Source organism: Moschus berezovskii, chromosome 2 (genome assembly GCF_049115385.1).
Source record: "Moschus berezovskii isolate FMDL1 chromosome 2, NW_MosBer_1.0, whole genome shotgun sequence".
NCBI lineage: Eukaryota > Metazoa > Chordata > Mammalia > Artiodactyla > Moschidae > Moschus > Moschus berezovskii.
This window is the reverse complement of record NC_142461.1, coordinates 32,003,856-32,028,558: the sequence shown is the minus strand read 5'-3', so window position 1 is coordinate 32,028,558 and position 24,703 is coordinate 32,003,856. Positions and strand designations below refer to the sequence as shown.

General features: G+C 46.9%; 1 protein-coding gene across 1 annotated transcript in view; it reads right to left on the bottom strand.

The window, feature by feature from the left end:
• Positions 1-24,703, bottom strand: part of MARCHF4 (membrane associated ring-CH-type finger 4) — a 116,609-nt gene that overhangs the window by 20,449 nt on the left and 71,457 nt on the right. Inside the window, exon 2 of the mRNA XM_055398089.2 lies at positions 3,877-4,032. Coding sequence (XP_055254064.2) covers positions 3,877-4,032 — 156 coding nt within the window. The remainder of the gene's footprint in view (positions 1-3,876; positions 4,033-24,703) is intronic.

Sequence of the window (24,703 nt, the reverse complement as noted above, 5' to 3'; positions counted from 1 at the left end):
AAGAGGGCTCCAGATTGAGCTTTTTGTTTCTACCTCTTTGACATCAACACCCTCCCCTTCTTCTGCTCTAGGCTTCGAAAACCCCAGATGGAGAGGCAGAGGAAGCTCCCCTTAATCCCTAAAGTCCTTCCTAACAGCCCCAAGCCACTTGTAGAAGCCATACAGCACCCCAACTACGATTTGAAGCGGGAAGAAGAAAGAGCAGGATGGGGTGCTGTGGTCAAGGCTTCCTTCCTGTCTGCCCATGGGAGGCTCCACAAGCAATACGGGGAGCAAAGCCACAGGAGAAAGGAGAGGACACGGAGCTCTCTGGTCTCCCAGGGAGATGGGGCAGAGCTCCCTGGGGAGCGGGCTATGCCCCCACTGGATCCCCAGAGCTTCTTCATCCCCAGCAAGCTCCTGATCACAGCATCCAGAGACTTCTCCGTGCCCCTCTGTGCAGCGAATGGAGAGACCAAGGGGCAAGAGCAAGAAGACAGATGAGTCTTTCCTTATAACAAGAAGAGGCAGTGAGCAAGGGCCTGGTGACCCAATCCTAGCTCAGCTCTGCTCCAACTCATGCAGTGTGACCTAGGAGAAGTCAATAAATTATCAGGACTTTGAAAAAGTGGAGATAATTGTTTCCTAGAGTATTGTGAGAATTAAGTGAAATTAATCAGTGTTTTGAAGGGTACCTGCTGCCATCATTTCTATTCCTCTTTATATTTTAGCAAAAATACAGTTATGCATGGCAAGGTAGGAGTATTCATAACCATACTTAGCAAACTCCATGCTGGGCACGTAGGGTAGAGGTGAAGGGCCAGACTCAGGGACCAGACCCTTGCATATAACCCTGCTCCACCAGGGTGACCTCCGGAAAATGATTGACCCCTCTGTGCCTCCATTGTCTCATCTCTAAATTGGGAATGATAATAGTACCCATGGTATTGGGTTGTTTTTAGTATTAAATAATATATGTGAACACTTAGAACAACAACTGGCCCCTAGTAAGCACTAATTAAATGTTCATGAATACAATTGCTGTTCAGTTGTAGCAAAGAGGATGAGAGGCACCCACAGAGCCTTGAGACCACAGGGCTACACTGAAACACCGCCTTTCTCAGGAGCTTTTTCTAGAAACAGAGCTTGCAGAGGGTCACCGAGATAACATGCTGTCATGCCCACTGTTTCTCAGAATGTTTTATGGGGTCATGAACCGAGGTGAGACATTGGAGACTTGGAAGAAACCTCCCCACTCTGACAGCAGAGTTAGCCCCGGCACCCCATCCATTGTTCTACTTTCTCTTGGTAAGGCCTGCCTGCTCCATCCTCTACCACAGATGAGGAGGATCAGAAGTTGCCCCACCATGGCTGAGCAGGCAGTCATCTCACACTTGGCTGAGACTGAGGAGCCCAAGACATGAAATTGGGTCAATTTGGGCCACAACCACACAGTACTTCTGCTAGTCCAGACTACTTCCTTCTTCTGGTACTATCTGGAAGAGTGAAATGGCATTTTCTAAGCACACACTGCTGAATGCAATGAGGTCCAATCACAATCCAGAAGTAACAGAATCAGAATCTCCAATGACTAGAAAGTCACAGTTAAAGACATAGTAGTAGCTTAAGAATAAATTTCTTAGTTAGTAACTTAAGAATTATTCTTAAGTAGTAACTTTATAAAGTTATTCCAGAGTTCCAAAGAAAAGCAAGGAGAAATAAGAAAGACTTCTTAAGTGATCAATGAAAAGAAATAGAGGAAAACAATAGAATGGGAAAGACTAGAGATCTCTTCAAGAAAATCAGAGATACCAAGGGAACATTTCATGCAAAGATGGGCACAAAAAGGACAAAGTTGGGCACAATAAAAGACAAAGCTATTCTTAAGTGGTAACTTAAGAAAATGGAGAGGGCAATGGCAAGCCACTCCAGTATTCTTGCTTGGAGAATCTCAGGGACAGAGGAGCCTAGTGGGCTGCCATCTATGGGGCTGCACAGAGTCGGACATGACTGAAGCAACTTAGCAGCAGCAGCAACTTAAGAATAAAGAATAAAATAGTAAGGTAATGTCAACATTGCCATTTGTTTAAGGCACTTATGAGATTAGAATAATCTTTTCTTTTCTTTACTCCCAGGAAAAGATTCATTGGAAAAGACCCTGATGCTGGGAAAGATTGAGGGTAAGAGGAAAAGGGGGCAACAGAGGAGGGTTGGATGGCATCATCGAGTCAAGGGACATGAGTCTGAGCGAACTTCAGGAGATAGTGAAGGACAGGGAAGCCTGGCGTACTGCACTCCAGGGGGTCTCAAAGAGTCAGACAACACTGAGAGGCTGAACAACATCAACCCCCAGGAAAAAGTTTTCCCTAAAAGTTTTGTTTTTCCCTTTTTGTGTCAAGGGCTGATGCCTGTTTATGAGCCAAGGACAGAGCCAAGGGGGCACTCGGGCTGGTGGGTTTGGATTCTGACCCTTTTCCAAGGCTTGAATTGGCTAAGAAAGAAGAGTTAATGCACCCCAGGGCCTGGAATCAGACACTGCTATTTTAAGACACTTCGTGATTTTGAAATGAATGGCTGAGATGGAACCAGCGCACAGGGAGGCACCTATTCTGACTCTTTGGTGCACCATCAGGATGACTGAGGTGCCTAGGGGTTCTAAGGCTCCCTTCTAGCAATAATGCCCCCCCTACCCCGGGGCTGGCCCCCTTTGCAAGGACACTGCAGCTCCGGGTGTTTGCAGCTGCCCTTCCATGCAGAGATCCCAGCCCACCATCATCCCCAAGCCACTCGCTCTCCTGGGGCAGCAGCACTGACTCTCTCACCCCCTCAGACAGGAGACAGACAACTGTGCCAAGCTGCCGGAGTTCCCGCACCCTCGCCAGCATGCTGGCTCATTGATGACGTGGCAGCTTCACTGGCTGACCGTGTCCATGTGAAGGTATTTTCAGAAGCAAAGCGCCCTCTCTCTGTGTGTGAGCCTTGCAGGGGGGAGCTGTGTGACTTGGAGGATTTACGAGGTGGCACAGGGGCTGTCAGCTCTTCTGGGGACGACAGATGTCTCAGGGCAGGGTGGGAGGGGTCGGGAGGACCGTGGGGGGCGTGGGGGCCTCTGATCTGACAGCCTCGCCCCGTGTGAATCTGTTCCACAGACCCCACCTGAGCCCTGGTCTTCCTGCCCTTGACCTTCATGGACTCTTTATAGTTTCTCCCTTTTCCTTCCTGCCCCGTCTTTTCTCTTCCTCTGATTCCCTCTCGTGTCTCGTCTCCGTTTTTCTCTAGTCCCTTGTCATAAGAAGTGTGGTCTCTGGACCAGGAGCAGCAGCATCACTGGGCAGCTTGCTGGAACGGAGAATATCAGGCCCCACCCTGCGTTTTGCTGGGATTCCAGGCACCGTCAAGTTTGGGACATACCATCCAGCCTCTACTCTCCTTTCTCCTTTTCTGCCCTTAACCCCATCAGAGCCTTTCTCCTCACCGTCCCACCCTGCCTTTTTGCCTTTCTGCACTCTCTGTTCTCTCTTTTAGTTTCCTCCCGCCCTCTCCTCTTTTCTTCTTGCTCCTTTTTCTTATTTCTGATTTCTTTTATCCATCCATTTATCCATGAACTCAATTATTCTCTCTCTCCCATCGGATTCTCCATGTTTCCTTCTCTATCTATTTCTGTCTCTTGATCCCACCCCTTTCTCCTCTTCTGGCTGAGGCTTAAGAGAAAACACAAAAGATCTTTCCTGCCCTCCTGCCCATTCTCCATCCTCAGTCTCGCCCACCTGGCCCATCTCTTTCCCTTCCTCCAAAGCCCCGGAGCTCTAAGGTGACTTCACTTCCCGCCAGAGATCACGGGGTGTGGGAAAGCCCGGCCCTCGCCGCAGCGCCCCAGCGGGCAGCCCCCGGCCGTACCTGCAGAGGGTTCTTTGTGCTGATGGCGATTACGTGGTACTTGTAGTAGCACAGCTCGCAGCTCCAGCAGCCCCGCTCGCTGATCCACTTGATGAGGCAAGGCTGGTGCGTGCACTTGACCGAACCATCGCAGCGGCACGGGCTCAGCAGCTCCCCCTGCAGGGAGAGAGGCGGAGGGTGGTGAGCCAGTGAACCAGTGAGGTTGCTCAGTCGTGTCCTACTCTTTGCGACCCCATGGACTGTAGCCTACCAGGCTCCTCCATCCATGGAATTTTCCAGGCAAGGGTACTGGAGTGGGTTGCCATTTCCTTCTCCAGGGGATCTTCCCAACGCCGGGATAGAACCCACGTCTCCCGCGTTACAGGCAGACCCTTTACCGTCTCAGTCACCAGGAAGCCAGAGCTCAACAATGGGGGGGAAGGGCCTGGGAGTTTGCCTTCAGAGTTCGTTTGCCCCCCACCCTCCATGTCTCTGGCCAGGCCAGACCACAGACTTGGTTGGGAGGAGGCCTGGGCTCCAGGTTCCCAACTTCAATGAATTCAACTAACAGTTCTGAGCTCCTGGCTCCTACTCAGTACTGTCCAAGTCCTAGGGTTTCTATGAAAATGAGTGAGAGGATCTTCACGGAAGTTCTCTGCCATCCAAAGCAGATGTCAGCCTAGGTAGACTTCTCTTTAAAGGTACAGCCAGGGGTCTCAAACCCAAATGCTCTCAGGGGCAGACAGGCCACACTGTGACTGAAGTCAGCTGGTGGGAACTGGAATGGATTGGCGGGTTGAGGAGACAGCCATCATCAGCTGCAGATGTGGGAATCTGTGTTCCAAGGAGGCAAGTGTTCATGCAAAATTTCCCCATAGTCAGATGTCAACAGCAAACCCAAGCTCTGAATACATGTCATGAAGGTCATTTGGCCTGGCTTGGAGTTCTGGTCCTGAGCCTTTGCACTCTTCTGTAGCACAGCCCATAGAGACCCAGATCCCCTCTGTGAAGCCTCTTGCCCCTGGTCCCAGAGTGACAAAAATGTGGCAGGCTTGGATCCTGGGGACCTAGGAAGCTGAGCAGATGCCCCCCTCTGAAGGCCTGGGACCCTCTCGGCATGTCCCTTGGGACTGGCTGGGAGTGGTTGGGAAGCCCAGCTTGGGGCAGGCTTCACTAGAAGCAGGGAGGCAAAGACAGTGCCAGAGTTGAAGCTCCTTGTGGACTGCAAGGCTGGACTCAGTCTCCGGAGCCTCCTCTGATCACATGTCACATGACCGCACACCGCATAACCACAACTGAAGCCTGCGCCCACTCCCTGCTGGTCCTGATGCTGCGGGCCCCCGAGGGCCTCCCTCACTCCCTTCTCTCCTCCCCCTCCCTTTCCCCTCTTTCTCCCTCCTGGCTTAGAGCCTGTCATTTCTACCTCCTGACTCCTGTCCACCAGCGCCTTCGTTTACCTTTTCAGGGACTTTAGGAGTGGGTCCCACCCAACTCCCCAACCTCTGCTCCCTTCTGACCCATCCCAAGGCCCCCTTCCTTACTTCCCATACCCTCCCTCCCCCAACTCATCTATTTTGAAGGAGATACCTTCTGCCTCACTCCTGTCAAAGGACTAGAAGCTGCCAGGCACAGCCCCATTCCTTAAGCCCCATGCTGGTGTGTTTGCGCTATGGCCACTGAATCCATGTCCCTTTTAATTTGGTGATGGTGGTTTAGTCGCCAAGTGGTGTCCAATTCTTTTGTGACCCTATGGACTGTAGCCTGCCAGGCTCTTCTGTCCATGGGATTTCCCAGGCAAAAATACTGGAGTGGGTTGCCATTTTCTTCTCCAGAGGATCTCCCCGACCCAGGGATCGAATCTGCGTATCTTGCATTGCAGGCGGATTCTTTATCCACTGATCCACCTGGGAATTTGGGGATTTCACTATTTGAGAAACCACATCTTGTTCCCAACTTAGAATAAGCAGACACAAGAGCTCCTGACCTATTAGTTACAGATCTTTATTTGTGTATTTAGTCATGCTCTTTGCTGTAGACTGTAGAAACAGTCTTTTCTACCAAGATGCATGGAATCATCTTTCCCTTTCAGTTCAACTCCTATCACTCGAAGACTACCCCTCGGCCTTTAAAGTCTAGAGTGTCTTTCTGCACCTGGTATACCTCTCCAATTGCTTTTCTGTCTTTATGATGGTTCCAAAGCCACCTTCTACAGGGAGTCATCCCTGATTTCTCTAGATTGAGTGCAGTGCCTTAATCTCTGAGCACCTTGTCAGTGTAACCTTCTGAGGCCCTTGGCATATGCCTATCCACTGTGCCATCAGAGGAGCCCTAGAAGGCATGGATGGGAGGTTGCTCATCTTTGCATTCATTCTCCCAGTGCCTAGACTACTCCCAGCAAGCCTTCAACAGCCTTTGTGTTTGAGCAAGTGAAAACATAACTCAAGTGTCTGCTCAGGTTTCCTGCCTGTCCCAGAGGAACGAAGATGAGACTGCCTATTCCATAAGAACAGGAGCCATGTCCATCCTGTTGACCTTGGGACCCCAGCACTTGGCTCAGTGCCCAGCACTCCATACATGTATGTATGATGAAGGAACCTGGTGACGGAAATACTCAGGCTGCCACCACCTCATAAAATCCTCTCTGGTTCCCCACTCTGCTCCTTTTGTGTTGACAGGCCCCCTCACGGTGGCTGCAGGCCAGGAACCCTCCCATACCCACTGTGAAAGCACTTCCCCATGTGTCTCTGGGTCACTATACCATGACCTCTCACAGCAGCAATATGCATCGTATGTCCGTCTTTGCATCCTTAGCACCTAGTGCAGTACCTGAAACAGATACTCTAACTTTTTTTTTTGTAGCCATGACATTTGGCATGTGGGATCTTAGTTCCCTGACCAGGGATCAGATGGAACCCATGACCCCTTCAGTGGAAGCATGGAATCTTGACCACTGGACTGCCAGGGAAGTCCCATACTCCATCCTACTTTAACAGTGCAGTGTGCCCAGAGCTGTTTGATGAATGAGAGTTTCGCTCGTCTAGGACATGGCCAGCCTCCAGCTCCAGGTAGAGTAGGACAGGCAGGAGAGGCCCACAATGCCAGGTGTTCACCACACCCATGGAGGCCTCCAGGTCCTCGGTAATGAGTAGTTGCTGTGTGGCTCTGAGAAAAAGATAGGAATGGGAGGGGGAGGAGAGGTGCTGAAGGAGGGGCACAAGCCCTCATTATTCATGGCAGCATCTCCTAGGCTCATTAATTCTAACAGGATGAGCTGGATTTGATTAATCGGGTTGTTAGGCAGCCATGTCAGATTGCCAATCAGGTAAGAGACAGTACTTCCGGTCCCCGGCAACGGTGCCAAGCAACAGCAAAGGCTGTTCTCTTTGCTTTCTAACACGGCAGCCATGAGACAGGGGAGGAAGAGCCGCTGGCCAGGCATAACTAACAAGACCTGGGCTCTCCACCGTGGCTCTGGATGGGGGACAATCCCTGGGGCCCCTAGTTATCTGGAGAAGGAAGGAGCATGACCTGGTCTGGTCCCAGTGCCTGGCCACAGACCATGAGGCCAAAGATATGCCATTTCTCCTGGAGCTCCCAGTCCCCCACACTTTCCCTGGATTGGACAACCCAAAAGGTAGAATAGAGACTTGCTTTGGGGGCCACAAACACTAGAAAGCAAGGATACCAAAGCTGTTAGAAAAGTTTAACTTTGATGAAGGAAGAGATCCAGGATTTTAGGGGGAAAAAAATCTGCAAAAAAGCTATTTTAACCTTGGCATTCACATAAGTTTTTTACTTTATGATTTGGCATATTTTTATGTACATTGGGGAGGAGGGCCATAATCTTTTCGTGTTTAGGGCTTCTAAGAGGCCTTAATCTGGACCCTGGACTATCTTTGTCTGGTCAACCTGTTCTTCTCCTGGAACAAGAAAGATGTGAATGAGCCAAAGCCAGATAGATTTAGGTTAGACTGAAGGAGAATGTTCTTTAGAGTCAACTGTATTAAAAGCTAAAATGGTGGAACATGGAAATGGAGGTGATAAACATCTCTCAATATAACAGTGACTCCTATTAAAGATAAAGGTTAAATGACCAACCCAAGGTCACTCAGCCAGCCAGTGTCATGCCAGAATGTAAAGCCAGGTCTTTCTGACATCAGACTCAGCTTCTTACCACGCTCTGCTCATCCCCCTCTGTACTCGGGTTCCTGCTGTCCCTTGCACATCTGTGCCCATGGGTCTCTTCTTGTCTCTCCCTCCCTGCTCCAGCACTGGCCCTTTTACCAAGTCTGGAAGGGGCCCCCTCTGGATCTATTTTCTGTCCCTGCATCATCACCCACAGTTCAGCCCTTAATCACTCTTCAGTTGTTTTCTCTAGGCTTCGGGGTGATCCTGGATACCCCATAGGACCAGGCATGTCATAGTTAAGCGGTAAAGGTGCATTCATAGGCTGGATGGGCACCAGGGTAAGGCAGAGGATGAACCCCTCCGGCCCAGCTCCTGAGGATCTAGTCTTTGGGCTGGAGGATTATCACCATCTTGTCTGCAGTGTTCAGCAAACTCCACAGATCAAAGGGGCGCATTAAATGCAAAGGGCACCAGACACTTTCTGGATGATCTGCTCAGAGCTTTGGGGCCCAGAGCCCACCCTGGGAATGACTAAGTCAAGAAAAATCAGATCTTCTCTAATCCTCTGGCCCCCATGGGATAGAGTGTAAGGGAGGGGTGAAGAGCACAGTGTTTGAAAACCAACCCCTTAGATTTAAATGCATCCTTTTTTCCTTTTAAAATTTTTTTTTTGGTGGTAAAAGTCACATAATGTAAAACATATACTGTCACCATGTTTAACTGTACAGTTCAGTGGAACTCAGTATGTTCACATTGCTGTGCAAGTCTCACCATTATCACCTTCCTAAACTGAAACTCTGTCCCCATTAAACACTAACTCCCCATACCCCCCAGCCTCCAGCCCCTGGCATCTACTAAAGAACTTTCTGACTGCATGAATTTGACTACTCTAGGTACTTCACATGTGTGCATGCTAAGTCGCTTCAGTCGTGTCTGACTCTGGGACCCTACAGACCGTAGCCCGCCAGGCTCCTCTGTCTGTGGGGTTCTCTAGGCAAGAATATTGGAGTGGGCTGCCATGCCCTCCTCTAGGGGATCTTCCCAACCCAGGGATCAAAACTGCATCTTTTACATCTCCTGCATTGGCAGGCAGGTTCTTTATCACTAGTGCCGCCTGGGAAGCCCAAAATACCTTGTATAACTGGAGTTGTCAAACAGCATTTGTCTGCACCCAGGTATGTTAGAATGCATTTTTAACTTCATATGTGTCCTACAAGCAGATTGTAACTTCTTTTCCACCCCGCCCCTGAGCTATATAGTAGGTTCTCACCAACCATCGACCTCATATACAGTAGTGCATATCCCAACCTCCCCAACCCAACCCTCATCAACACTTACTGGCTGTGCAAACTTGAACAAGTCTCTTAAGCTCTCTGAGGTTCTCTTTCTTCATTTTTCCATTGCAGGCAACTCTCACCTCCTCAAAGCCTGGCTGTAAGAATGGACTGAGATCATGCAAACCAGGTGCTGGACACAGAGCCTGGCCCGAGTAAGTCCTCTTGTGAAGATATTACAATTTCAACTCGCCTTTCCATAATGACTTTAATTCCATAGGTTTCCTACTACAACTCTATTCTATGCTCCCACAATCAAATAAGTAAACCATGTCTTAAGTACAGGGTCAGCTGAGCCTAGAGGGAGATTGTGATGAAAGAAATGCCTAAGAGTCCACCCCAGTGAAGTGGATTAGTGGTTAGGACACAGGTCTCCCAGCTTCTGGCCCAGGACTGCCCTCTGTGTTACCAGGGGTCACTGAGAGTGTTTGGAGTCCTCCTTTCTTGGGAGGCTGAACAGAAGGCTGCTTGAATGGGTTAAGTGGGGTTATGCTGGAGGCAGGACAAGGTGATCCATAGCCTGTGGCTGTGGCTGAGCTGGCGGGTGGGGAAGAAAACAGGATGGATTCGCCTCGCTGCCAAATGACACAGCAAGCTGCAGGAACAAGACTCCAGTCGTGTCTCCATTCACAGATTTCTTCCTGTTTATTTCTGCCTTGCTTCAGTTTTTCTCCCCTCGCACTCTGAAAGGACTTGCTTCTGGAGTCCTTAGGTTACCTGGTTGCCATGGCAGTTGGCAGGTAAGCCAAAGATTTCCCCTGCCACCCACATGGGCACCAGGCATCCTTGTCACTGAGCAGAAAGGAAAAAAAAAAAGAAAAACAGCCCCAGTCCTGCTGTACAATAGTTTGCAGTTCTGGGAGACTAGAACAAGGGAAGCAACAGACACAACAGCCTTGGGGTGCAGTTCAGGGACATATCCCTTTATTGACACTAACATGGTGGTTAAGAGCTTGGACTCTAATCCCAGACAGACTTGAGTATATCCAGGCTCTTATGATCTGTGTGACCCCGGGCAAGTTGTTTAACCTTTCTGGGCCTTCATCAAATATACATGCAGTATGTTCCAAGTTCTATATGAAGTGACAAGGATACAGCAGTGAATGTTACTAACCAAAGTTCTCTGGTCAAGAAAGACAGACATTTTAAAAAGATAAACAAGGGACTTCCCTGGCAGTCCAGTGGTTAAGACTCTGCCTTCCAAGATAGAAAGTGTGAGTTCGATCCCTGGTCAGGAAGCTAAGACCCTATATGCTTCGCAGCCAAAAAACCAAAACATAAAACAGAAGCAGTATTGTAACAAATTCAATAAAAACTTTAAAAATGGTCCACACAAAAACATCTTTTTAAAAATAAATAAATAAGATAAACAAGTAAACTGTAAGTACATGACATGCAGTTATGTGCTATTATGGAGAAAAATAAGCAAGGGAAAGGAAACTGAAATACCAGGGAGGGGACAGGCTGAAATTCTACAGGTGGGGACGTTTGACAGAAGACCTGAGGATAATGAGGGAGCAAGCCATGTAGGTGTATGAGACCTGAGCATTCAGGCAGAGAACATCAAGTACAAAGGCCCTGAGGCAGAAGCCTGTTTGGCATGTTCTAGGGACACCAAACAGCCAGTGTGTTTGGGCTAGAATGAACAGAAAGACTGAGAGTAGATGAGGTCAGAGGTATAATGGGGATCAAGAAAGGGGGACAAGCCAGACAGGGCTGGTGGGCTGTTTTAAGGACTTGTCATTTATTGTGAATGGGATGGGAAATCACAAGCGTGTTTTGAGCAGAAGAGAGTGACATGATCTGACTGTATTTAACAGGTTCCTTCCGCCTTCTGTATAGAAAATAGACTGGAAGGAAGTAAGGACCAAGTAAGGAGCCAAGAGGCTATTGCAGTAATCCTGGTGAACAATGATGGTGCTTTGAACCAGTAGGGTAGCAGTGGAAGTTCTAAGAAGTGGCTTCTGGATATATTTTTGAAGATAGAGATGATGGATTTGCTGATGGATTAGGTGTGATAGATGAGAGAAGTCAAGGATGATTAAGATTTGAGCAGTGAGGGGCTGGAGAGTTGTGTTCAAATTGAGATGGGAAAGACTGAGGGAGGGGAAGGTTTTGGAGGGTAGATTGGGAGCTCATTTGGGGATGTATCAATTCTGAGATGCCTGTTAAATATCCAAGACTGAGGGAGGGGCAGGTTTTGGAGGGTAGATTGGGAGCTCATTTGGGGATGTATCAATTTTGAGATGCCTGTTAAATATCCAAGTGGGAATGTGATATACATTAGTCTGGAGTTTAGGAGAAGGCTCCAGGCTCAGGAGAGTCACTGGGCTACAGATGGTTTTTAAAGCCACAAACCCAGGAATGAGGGCAGGTAGGAAGAGGGAGGGCTACCAGAACTGCTTCCTGCAGGATGTCAAGATGTTGGAGCTTAGAAGGTAGGAAAGGGTCAGTAGCAAAGCCTGAGAGGGAAGGTCAGTGGGCTGAGAGGAGAATGTGATGTTCCAGAAGCCAAAGAAGAAGACAAAATCTCTCAAGAAAAAGGGAGCCCTGGCAAAAGCTGCTGGTAGATCCAGTTGGATGAGAACATTGGGCAAGTTTTGTCTCAGTTTCTTCTTTTTTTAGATAAAGCAAAGCTATGGACTGAGACTGGAAGTGGGGGAGAAGGTATGGAGGGCTGAGAATTGGTGTACAAAGTCATCTGGGAGAGCTTAGGAGTAATTAGACTAGTAAAATAAAATAGAATTACTGGCAGCACTGAGCACCCTTTCTATTAAAATAAAATGGAACATCCATGAAACTGGGGGAAGAGGGTCATAAGAACATATATTTATCACCCTGCCTGGCACACAGGCAGGTCTCAGTAAATGCTAGACTAACATGGAAATGGTTATAATAGGTGTTACGGCTGATCTTGTCTCAAAGGCCACCTTCACACCTATGTCAAACACTGATCAATTTCCTCCCACTCTGCCTTCCTTCCTTCTTTGAATAATATTCCCTTCTTATTAACAATCCTAGTGTTGTAAACATCTCAGAGTTCTAACAAGATAGACATTGTATCATCTACTACCTCAATAACTTAATGAAGCTAATATCATTTCTCCTGCTTTACTATATGATGATACCCACTCAGAGAGATTGTTATTTGCTCAAGAGAAAGGCAGGGTAAGCTCTGTCCATCAGGCTGCCCATACCTACCGCTTCTCCGCCAGCTAATGTCACCTGCCTCCCGTCCCTCCTCCCACCCCAGCAGCCTTGTTCATCATATCCTTACCTTTCCAGCCCTGACAGAAGAGATGGCCTTGCTGGATCCCTATTAATGTGTAAACGCAAAGGTGAAAACTCTTCTCCCCTTTGCCCCTCTCCTCTGAACCCAGTTCCAGGCAGTGTTCACTGAGTATTAATTGATGTGGTGGTGGTGGTAGTGGTGAGTGGGGACATAATGGAATTAACTCAACCCCCCAACTTGCTCCTCACACTCCCACCCTTGGCAGGGAGTAGACATTTGTTGAGTCAAATTTAAGAGACAGCAATTTTTATAAACATAGAAATGCATTAGAAGTTTCTCTGAGATGTAGTCTGTGTTCATAAGGAGACATTCACTTGCCTTGTAGATGCTCCACTGTGAAGACTCAGAGGACCAAAAGCCTTAAAATCAGAACTTCCCCTCCTGAGTGGCGTGAAACCTGTGTGTATGGTTCAGGGGGTGAGGAAAGGGCACAGGAATAGGAGAAGTTCACTGAGGTTGTAGAGGAGAATTAGGAGGGATGCCAAAGAAAGGAGCTTCCTCCATGTCCATCCTGGATGGCATCTATGATGAGGGACTATTGACAGGGAAGCATAGAACTGCTTTGTATCAGGAACTAGATTCCACATATCTAGGGGGACCTGCTAACAGGATTACTGACTCAATGGACATGAATCTGGGCAAACTCCAGGAGATAGTGCAGGACAGTGAAACCTGGTGTGCTGCACTCCATGGGGTCACAAAGAGTTGGACATGACTTAGCAACTGAACAGCAACCTAAGAGGAAGGCTTATCAAGAACACATCCTCCCAACTTATGGGCACAATCAAACTGGTTCATAATATCAACCAACTACACAAAGGGGGAACACAAGTGGGGAAACTGAATAGAAGGAAAACCTAGAAGTTTCCAGCATCTTCTTCATGCAGGACACCATACAGTGATTTCTTGATTCCTCAGAACTGCAAGAGGTCAATGTATCTTGGACTTGGGATCAAGAAAGATGAGCTATCATGTGACCTTCTCACCAACCAAGGTTGTGGTGGATAAATCGGAGTAGGGATGGCTCCTGACACCCAGAGGGAGGAGAAAGCAAGCTCCCTGCTTATCTCTGGGAAGCAGGCTGATCAGCAAGATGACCTTCAAAGATCCTCAAGGCCCTGGAATCCAGGATTATACATAGACAAGCCATTCTGAATTCTCTGCGTGTTGTGCTGGGCAGCATACAGGCAGAAATTTGTTTTCTGGCTGGAGCCCTTTTTGGCTGCTCATCCATAGCACTTTACATGCTCCCTTTCCAGCCAGGCCAGGCCCAATTTTCCCACCTCCTCCCTCAATGACACCAAAGCCGAGCCCTCCAACCTTGCCTATCCAATGCCTGATGGTCTGAGGCAGAGCTGATGGAATAATAGCAATAAAGTGCACAATAAATGTGATACACTTGAATCATCTCAAAACCACCACCCGCCACCGCACCCTACCCCTGCCCTGTCTTTGGAACAACTGTCTCCCACAAAACTGGTCCTTGGTGCCTAAAAGGTTGGGGGCCACTGCTTTAGGAGACTAACAGTATGTCAACACTGGTAAACAGGGAATCATTGTAAGATAATTCAATTTAAAAAAGAAAATTCTATTACTAAGTAGAAAAAGAAGACTTAAGGCCTTAATGAGCTCTAGTTATCTACACTAAATTCAATTAACCACATAAATATTTCCAGTTCTCTCATACCAGCAACTTACTTTCACAAACACAACACTATACACACACACACACACACACACACAAACATATAATCTGCTTTCATCTTCATGGAAGATTTTTCAGCCTTCCTGCTCATCAGTTCAAAAAAAGAGTTACAACAAGAGACATAGGAAACAAACACACGAGCCCCAACCAAACCCCCCAAACCATGTTTTTCTATTCATGATAATTTTTTTATTCCTGCACTGCTTTTTTCCCTATAATTTAACTGGAATAAGACAAATGTACCTATTCCCTCTAACTGCCTTTGAATTTACTCAACTGATACCAGAAAGAAGAACTTAACCTCACAATAATTGAATTTAAATAACATCTGATTCCATAAAGTCAAACATGATCTGCATAATAAACAAACCAAGCCCCACAAGGGCTGGCAGAAAGAAAGAAGGTCATACTTTATGTGGATATTCATAATCGTATCTGTATTTCTAATAACCTACATGTGCCATATACTGTCTGTGTGTCTTTCTGTACCACTTACCATCACCATTGTTAACAAGGAGCTAAAGTTAAAGGTTGATTCGCCCTCAGTCCTTTGCCTGACTTAATAGAAAAGCATAACTTTGATAAACCTCACTGGCCAGAATTGGGTTGTTTGCATATAGCAGAGGGCTGGGCCTGTTTCCAAGGTTCCAGGCCAGTAGGCTGAAATTTCAGAGATTCCAGGTCACTGTGTTCTCTTTCTTTCCCACAAGTCAGGCCAGGCCAAGGGCACAAGTCAACAGCAAGTTGAAGGGCAATTACTCAGTGACCTCCTGGGGTCAGCCCTCCACAGTCCCTGTACGCAGGCAGAAGGATGCCCAGCCTCAGTGGTGCAAAATGCTCATGTAGTTGAAGGTGTGTGGTGAAATTCCACAGAAATTCTTTTCCAGTCACAGTGAATGAAAATAAAAGTGTTAGTCACTCAGTCATGTCCAACTCTTTGCGACCCCATGAACTGTATGTAGCCCGTCAGGCTCCTCTGTCCATGGGATTCTCCAGGCAAGAATAATGGAGTCAGTTGCCATTTCCTTCTCCAGGGGATCTTCCCAGTCCAGGGTTCGAATCCTCATCTCCTGCATTGCAAGCAGATTCTTTACTGTCTGAGCCACCAGGGAAGCCTCAGTAATTGATACATGATTTGATGTGTTTAGGGGATACAGCAGAGGTTACAAATGTAAACGAGCCGTGATAATGTGTCATACTTCGCAAATGCTCTGAATCATGGCCCCAGACACTGAGAATCTTGTGTATGGTCAACTCTAACAAAGCAAAAACGTAGGGTCTTTGCTGGGTGCTCTTCCCAGCTCTGCCACCCTCTGACATGGGTTTCTGCTAAGCCTTGATCCCTTGATTCTCCGAATTTCACACACAGAAGAATCACCTGGAAAGCTTATGTGTTCAGATTCCCAAGCTTTGACTGCAGAGATTCTGATTTCATGCAGACCCATCCCCCTGTGTTGAAGCAAGGTTGGCTAAGACTCATTTGTGAAGCTCTGGACTAGATACTCTTTAGCAAACCTTCTGTCTCCTACATCACTCTGAGACTTTTAGATGAAAATAAAGGAGGAAAATAAATACCGATCGCTAAAACTTACTGAACACTTAATATGTGCCAAGCCCTGTATGCAAGCTGTGACTGCTAGGATCAAATCCTGGTTCTGCCACTTGCTAGGTGACGGACGTTGTGCAAGATACCCACCTGCTCTGAGCCACAGTCCTTCATCTACATTGTGCTGCTGTATTTCAGCTGCTGTGTCTGCCCCTCTTACTAACTCACAGGAATATGCGCCAGGGGCCAGGTTTGTTCTAAGCACTTGGCATGCATGAGGTGGTAGAGCCTGGCTGCTCGGGCCAGTGGACCAAGCTGACTGGTCTGCCACTGATCACCCGTGAGACCCTGGCAAGTCTGCTCAGAAGTAAAGAGAGACCAAAGATGCTTCCAGCTCCCCGGAGTGTCATGGGGATTAAGTGAGATAGTGCACGGTGAGGAGTGCCTAGAACCCTGCCTGACACATAGCGAGAGCTCTTCATAGATCATTCTATGTTGTCACTCGTGTGCCCATCGATCCTTCCTAAATCTCTTCACACCCTAACCAAAGGAGTGAGGCAGGAAATGCTGCCCTCTTGCCCTCTTGATGAGGGGTCTCTGTATTTGCTGCACTTTACCACCTTGTAAATGAAACTCATCAGTCTGAAGCCTGTGAGCACTTAAAACTGCCTGGGAGCCTAGATAATGAGTACAGGTAATAAGAGTGTGATGAAGGCCAGGGTCTCTGGGGCTGCTCACGGCCCTGTTATTACAGGGAGAGGGAAGGACAGAACAGATGTCCCAGCTCTCCATCCGCCCGCATATCTCAGTGTTTCTCAAGACCTGTCCCTCCCTGAGTCTTCTTCCCTCATGTGCATCTGTTTCTACCTCCTGACATGGGGTCAAGAAAAGGTCTTAAGCCATGAGTGTTTGCAGCTGCCACTCCTGCCTCAGGTAAGGCTGTGCATTTCTGTGTTCATGGAGCCAACTGGGAGCTTTGCGATGCCCTTGAAAGTGCAGAGAAAGGAGAGCAGAGTGGCTATGTGTAATAGAGAGCTTAGCAAGGAAAGGGAAGTTTGAGGGGGAAAGGACATTTTTGCCCTATGATTTCCTTTGCTTGCTTTTTAAAGAGGCTGCAGTAAATATCGAAACACTGTTCGATTCTTTCTCTGTATAGGACTTGTATCTCTCCTTCATGACGAACTATGTTCAGATTCTATTCCATTTAGACTGAAAAACCTGAAGTATCAGAGAGGGCAGTGGCTTTTCCTAGGGTGGTGCAGTGGGACAACACTGAAAAAGGAGAAAGAAATAAAAAAGATGGGCCCCTTCCTCTCTGGGTTCAGAGCTTCCAAGAGTCTGCCCTACATTTCTGCGATATTGATGCCTCTCACCGGGTGATACCCACTCCAGAGTCTGCTGAAAGTTCAGCCCAGTTCTTTTCACACCTCTCAAGGAAGCGTGCTATTCCTGAAGTGTTGGCTCCAGTTCCCCGTCAGGAATAAGCCTGCTAAGGAGAGCTGGAATTACTATGGCGTGTGAATAGACGCCGGTCTGTTGACTCCAAGCTTCTGCTAAGCGGCTCCAAGTGGTTGTAGCTTCTGTCATCTTGGCAATTTGACTTTTTGTTTGAAAGAATTCTGTATTCTTTGCTTCTGGAGCTGGGAAGCAGGCACTGGTCTTCAAAGGCCACCTCTTCATCCTCTAGCCTCTGCTCAGAACGTCTGTCAAGGGGTCCTTGACAGAATGGGTGCTCCTGTTAGAGGCAATGCTGGGAAGGGGGACCCAGAGTCTCCCGGGCTTACCTGTGCTTCCAGTTTTCCCCTTCCGATCTGTACAATGAAAAGCAATGCAGGGAAAGGCCAAAGCTCACGGAAGAGCCTAAGCCTCTACACTTAAAGATTGGGGGATATTTACGGACCAGCAGTGCTTCCCTCCAAAAGATGGTGACTGTAACCCACAGTCTCCTTTTTGGGGCCATTCAGTGGCCTCGGTCGAGCCCTGGCTCTCTGACACCTCCCCAGGGACACTCATACTAGGACTTGCTTCCTCAACCCTACCTATTCTCAGCCTTCTCTCTGGTGTTTAGGCCTGTATTTCACTTAATTGATTATTAATTTTGTAAAATATGACTTCCTTTTGTTTGCCTTTAACCTCTTTCAGGTGACAAGGTGGTTATCAAGAAATCAAGACATTTCAAAGCAATTGTTTTCTGGGATTTGGCAACCCCGTGCCTGTTGTCTCTCCCTTTAGACTTCATGATTGTTTAAAGCTTGATTCATCTTCCCTTCAGCAGTGGTCCCTGCTGAAAAAAATTGAAAAAAATCTATTTCTGCCAATGCAGGAGATGCAAGAGATGTGGGTTCAATCCCTGGGTTAGGAAGACCCTCTGGTATAGGAAATGGCAACCCACTCCAGTATTCTTGCCTAGGAGATCCCATGGACAAAAGAGCTTGGCAGATTACAGTTCACGGAGTTGCAAAGAGTCAAACACAATTGAGCGCGCGCACACAGACACACACACACACGCACACTGGGACTTCCCTGGTTGTCCAGTGGTTAAGACTTCATGCTTCCATTGTGGAAAACACGGGTTTGACTCCTGGTCAGGGAACTAAGATCCCACATGCCTCAAAGCCAATGAATAAATGAACAAACAAATACATATTTTTTAAAAAATCCATTCTAAGTCCTATTCTCATATCATGCATCATTTCAGCCTTTTGTTTTTCTACACCTTCACCATCTGTTAGATTTTTAAGTTGCGTTTCCTTGCTACATCCGAGACAGCCAAGGATCTACATGTCCGGAGACTGGGGGAGCAAACACTCTATCTTAAAAATATGTAGAGATTTATAATAACTCAAACATTTCTTCAAAACTATACCCCTCTTACACTTGCACACATAATTTTCCCCAAATCAGGAACATAATTTAGAGCCAGTTTTTAACTTGTATTTTCTCATTTATACAATGTCATGAAAATTTTCTCACGGTGATCTTGGATTTCATGGCTCATATCCATAATTATTTCCTTAGAAGACAGGTCTGGAATGGAACTACTCATTCAAAGGGTGTGGACATTATTCAGGCTCTTAATACATCCTGGAGGCCAAACTGGCCTTCAGCAAAATGGCGCTGGTTTCCATCCGTACATGCTGCTATTGGCCTGTGTTTAAGGTCTTGTCTTTTCTCCACATTCTCATGAATGATGGTCAGTAGGGCCATGACTACGACCCTGAGAAGGAAAGCTCAGAAATGCAGATGGTCTGTTCCTCTCCAGCTTTCTTTCTACTGGCGGGAAAGCACAGGAGGTGGCTTCAGAATGGGGGCTGAGTCAGGAATCTACAGCATTGCCACCACCGAGGCAGTCTTAGGAGAGCGCCTCAGCTGTGAAAGAGAACCAGGGGCATCTAGCTCGCTGAAGGCTGCAGAATCTTAGCCTGGGTGTTGTGGGCTGCTCCTTCTCCAGCAAACTGGTGGATGATACGGATGACTCAGAGTCTTCTGGTCAAGAGTCTCAGCATAGCCCAATCTCTGAGATGGCAGACTATAAGGTTAAGGTACCTGGGACTGTAGGACCCCACACTTACACTTTGCACCTGGGTCACTGCCCATCACTTCTCTTCGAGGTTCCTAAATATAAGAATGCTGCACTGGTCCCAGTAACACCCTTGTGTGACTGGGCAACTTTGTCATTAAAGATGTATCATAATCCAACCTGCATTTTCCCTGCTACGATTTCAGCCTTTTCCTATCTTTTCTTGCATGTGCTTTAAGATCAAACAACTTTCTGACTGTGCCATTTATTAACTATATCACTTAACTAGGCTGCTAACTACGCTCCTGCATATATATTAAATTAATGACTTTAAATGTAGCCTTTTATTGCTTTTCACAAGTCTATAAGTTGGCTGAATCGTTCTGCTGATTTGGTTTGGCTGGTCTTGGCTGGGCTCCCTCATGCATCTTGGAGTTGGCTGGAGTCTGACGGATCTAGGATGGATGGTCCACCTCTGCTTGTATGTTTCTTATCATCCAGTAGGATTGCTCAGGCTTGCTCACGTGATGGGGGGATAGTACCCACCAAGAGAGGACAAGCAAGCCCTGATGCACAGGCACGTTTAAAACCTCTGCTTATATCAAATTTACTAATATTCCTTTGGTCAAAGCAAGTCGTGTGCCTATTTCAGAGTCAATGTGAGCAGGCATTACCAAAAGGAAATGACTACAGGAAAGCATAAAGATCTAGGGCCATTAGTACAATCAATTTATCACATTAGCTCTGTGACCTTGGACAATTTTCTTAACCTCTCTGAGCCCTAAGGACCATCACCTATAAAAATGGAGTTTTTGAAGGATTCCACACTATATGTAAAATGTCTGGCACATACTAAACTTCCATTATGTGTTTATTTCCTTCTCCTTTCCACCATTTGGACTTTCTCTTTTTTCTTAAATGTATTATTTATACGCACTACCTTCCACATTCAAAGCTTCAACATGATGACACTGAACATTCTACCTATGGCTTTTGTTGAACTTTGCCACCTCCTAACCTGTATCCAAGAGAGGAGGCTCTCAATTAATTCCAGTGATTGGGAATTGGGATACAAAGGGACTCAAGGAGTCTCCCCTTCTCCTTATTCCTGGGTCTGTGCAGCTGAGAGACAATCTCTGGCTCTCTGATCCAGTTCCACTACCAAGAGGGAAATAGAAGGGGTTAACATGATTGTATTAACTGATGACTGAATAGAGGCAATGGGATGGGGAACCTCCATTTCCTAATTTAAAGGTGGCCTTGGGAGTAGGATAAGTATCCTGGCCTCCCCTTAGCTAATCAGGCTCCAGAGGAGACATTAATTGCAGCCAGTCCATCCTGCTGGGGAGACCCAAGCCTGCCAGCTCCCTTGCTGGGAACGGAATAGAATTTTAATTGGCTGTGAAAGCATCGTGGCAGGAGGTGCATGAAAGAGTTGGTCCTCTCCCCCAAAGCAGGTGAGAGAGGCTTCAAGGGAAAGGCCCTGAGGAGGTGCATTGGCAGCAAAGACCCATCACCTTCAGAGGCCATCCTGGCTGCAACACCACTGTCCCAGCACCAGGGCTGGACTCCAGCCAGGGTCAAGGGCTCTCACACCGTGGACTTGGAGGGGTCAGCACAGGAGCACCAAGCCCACAGACCTCCTCATCTCTGTACTTCCCCTGACTTTCATGAGAAAAGCACTTCGTACTTACTGTTAGTGTATCACCAGGTAAACCAGTACTGCCCACCTCGGAGAGCACTCCAAATATAAGCTTAGAAGCGGGAGTGTTAGTCTCTCAGTCGTGTCCGACTCCTTGCGACCCCATGCACTGTAACCCACCAGGCTCCTCTGTCTACGGCATTTTCCAGGCAAGATACTGGAGTGGGTCGCCATTTACTTCTCCAGGGGATCTTCCCCACCCAGGGGTAGAACTTGGTTCTCCTGCATTCCAGGCAGATTCTTTACCATCTGAGCCACTAGGGAAGCCCAAATAAAGGTTCATCCATCCCCAGTTTGAGTGTGTCCACTTGTCATCCGTGTGGTTTGCAGCAATGGCACAGCATTCCTATACCGCTCTTTCAGAGTAATGTTAGTATTTTTTCACTTAAATAAATTAACATGAGAATGTTGGGGAGGACAGTTTTGGTGGCGATGCATGTGCCCTTTCTGTCATGGCAATTCCTACAACACACCTATGGGATGGCATGTGGAGGTCAGTGGATGTGACTAAGAAAAACAAAACAGTGTGAGTTTATTAGTATAGATGCACATGGATGCAGGGTATGGTTTAGGGGACTTTGGGGTAAGTTATTTAACCTCCCTGTACCTTACTTTCTTCATCACTAAAATGAGGGCAATAGTAGTACTTATCTTTCCCTATTGGAAAGAATAATCAGATTTAAATGCTCAGAGACTCAATAAAAGTGTTTTCATGATTACTTTTAGTGAAAGGGAGGTGGAGCTAGTCATTGACCCACTTGTGCTCTGTCGACCTAGTGGTATAATGAACTTGTTGGTGAAAAGCAAAGCAGAAAAACAAAAAAATACACAAGCAAAATCAGAGCTTTCAAAAAACAATTTTGTGAGACAAGAAGTTGATAGAAATGCAGAATTTTTTAGGAAACTATGCCGCATTAATACTTTAAAATGTAAAGGAAATAACATCACTTATAACTGCTATACAGTTTTATTGTGTATTTTGATTTTTGTTATCAAATTTTTATTGAAAGTTTATCACAGATTCAGTTATGGAGGAGAGATGCATTGAAGGAAACTGTTGAAAATGGAAATCTATAATTTATTAGGAAATGAGAACAGGCTTCTAGTTTTCAACTGACAAACACACAATTCAATTTCTACTCTCACTCCCCTCCCCTCTATTCATGCCTCCTATCTCTTCATTGGGAAATAAGGCATATTTTCTGATTTAAGGCTCAGAACATAGGGTTCCCTCATGGCTCAGACGGTAAAGAGTCTGCCTACAGTGCAGGAGACTTGGGTTCAATCCCTGGGTTGGGAAGATCCTCTGGAGAAGGAAATGGCAACCCACTCCAGTATTCTTGCCTGAAAAATCCCGTGTACGTAGGAGCCTGGTGGGCTACAGTCCATGAGGTCACAAAGAGTCGGACGGACATGACTGAGTGACTTCACTTTCACTTTCATAGGAATGAAAATAGTCAGAATAAAAGAAGTGACTAACACACAGCATCCTCTCTGAAATAGTGAGAACTTCATCTCCTTAAAGAGCATATGAAAGTCCTCGACTTTTGGGGGAAAGAACTGGAGGAAGATGGCACTGATTTGAGAAGGCAGAACAGGCTCTTGGAAATAGTCGTTTCCAGCTCCAAACCTGGTCCCCAGATCACAACTGGGGGTCTGGGCTCCTGTACCTGATCTCTCCCAACTTGGATCACTAATGGTTTGGAAGATCAGCAGGACAGCCACTTGAAGTGACTGGTTGCACAAATCAGCTCACCCCTTCCAGGGATACTTTTTCTCACTTTTCTTACATCTGCCATATGTTGGCAGGGTCTGCGGATACTGAGCCTGTTCTTTCTCTGCTGTCCAAGGTACTGAAAAGCATGGCTAGGCTACTTATCTGTGGGTATAGTTACGGACAGCAGGCAAGCTAGTGCCCCCAGAGAGTACTAATGCCCAAATTGGGTGCATCCCTATTGGTGGAAGAGATGAATAAGAAGCTCTGGGATGAAAGCTTGGCTTTGGGTCCTGGCCCCTCCTCTTGCTGCTGGGCAAGTCTGTTTCTCTTTGTTTAAATGGGGGTGGGTGGCATTGGATTAAATAATGTCTACCAGTCACTGACAGTGTCTGACTTTTTAAGATTCTGTAAAGGTTCTGTACATGCAAAACAACTCAACATGAGATTCTGGAAATTGCTTGAAGGTGAACTAAGCCAAAGGCCTGGTGATAAGAGCTCTTTGTAGCTGGAGTGAGTGCACTCCCTGGGCAGATGGAGAGGTACACTGGGAGTGGCAACCCTGATCACTAGAAGCTCCATGGCCATCTCAGAATCCTGAAGCAGAGAATCCAGAGAGAGCCACTGATGGCTGTGCATCTGTAATGCAACAGAGGGAGAGACATGTAGCCATGGGAATCCCAGGGCACTGCAGAGACCTGCTCCCTAGAGTGGAGAAGGATAGATTTCTATCGCTTTGACCCAAAATGTTTTTAAAGAGCATCTGGTTCATTTCTTCATGGCCCCATCTCATTCAGCAAGCTTCTTGTCTTTCTTTCATCTGGCTTCTCAGCTACATAAGATCCTAGAACAAGCCCCGTTGACGTGGGGACATAAGGATTCTAGGCATTGAAAAGGAGTGTCCTCCACTGTAAATATAAATCAGCTTTCTGATCTCTGCCATGGTTTTTTGCAAGTTTTCTTGGCCCAAATTATGTTCTTTTCAGAACATAATCACCCAGAGCGAAAGGTTAATATATGAAGGTTCCAGACTCTCCTCAGCCCAGTCTTGTAGGGGAGTGGGGAGTTGGGAGAGCCCCTCCCCTCCCCTTTCTGAACCTTCATTGGACAAAAGAGACGAATTATTCCTGAAATGGATATTGTGTAAGGCAAATATTTATTTTTGTTTTTATTCTGCTGTTTTTGCCTTTGATTTTTAAATTCTCATCAGCCGAGTCTGTCTTAAACTGTAGGACAGTGTGGAAAACATTTGTAGACTCCATGGGAACCATTCCACTCAGCAAGCAAGAGTGCTATATGTGCCACTTGTAATCACTCACCAGCCTCTCAATGACGGGGAGCTTACTATCTCACCCACGGTGTCCACCCATTGCATTTTTTAATCAACCTGGCATTTGATTATGATATCATATGATGGCAGAATGAGCCATCACCTTTTTTAATTTTTAAATTTTAAATTGGAGGATAATTGCTTTACAATGTTGCATTGGTTTCTGCCACACAACAACATGAATCAGCCATAAGTATACATATGTCCCCACCCTCTTAAACCTCCCTCCTATCTCCACCCCTACCCATGGCATTTTTAATAGCTCTGATCAGTGAATGCTTGCTGGAGGAGTGATAAAGTTGCAAGCTTCAGGAGGGCAGGGCTGTATGCAAGCTGTGATGAAGCAGCATTAGAAAAGACCGGAGGATGATCTGGACGTGTGGCCACATGCATCTGTATTGGTGAGAATGGTACGTGTGTGGAGCCAGGAAAGGGCATAAGCAGATGTGAGTTCAAGGTCGTGCACTGTGTGTTTGCCTGAATGTTCGTGTGGTCATGGCGCCTTCTCCTTCACCTCTGCAACAGTTTCCCCATTATCTGTCCCACCTCCCTCTTCTGCAGTAAGACCCTATCCCTA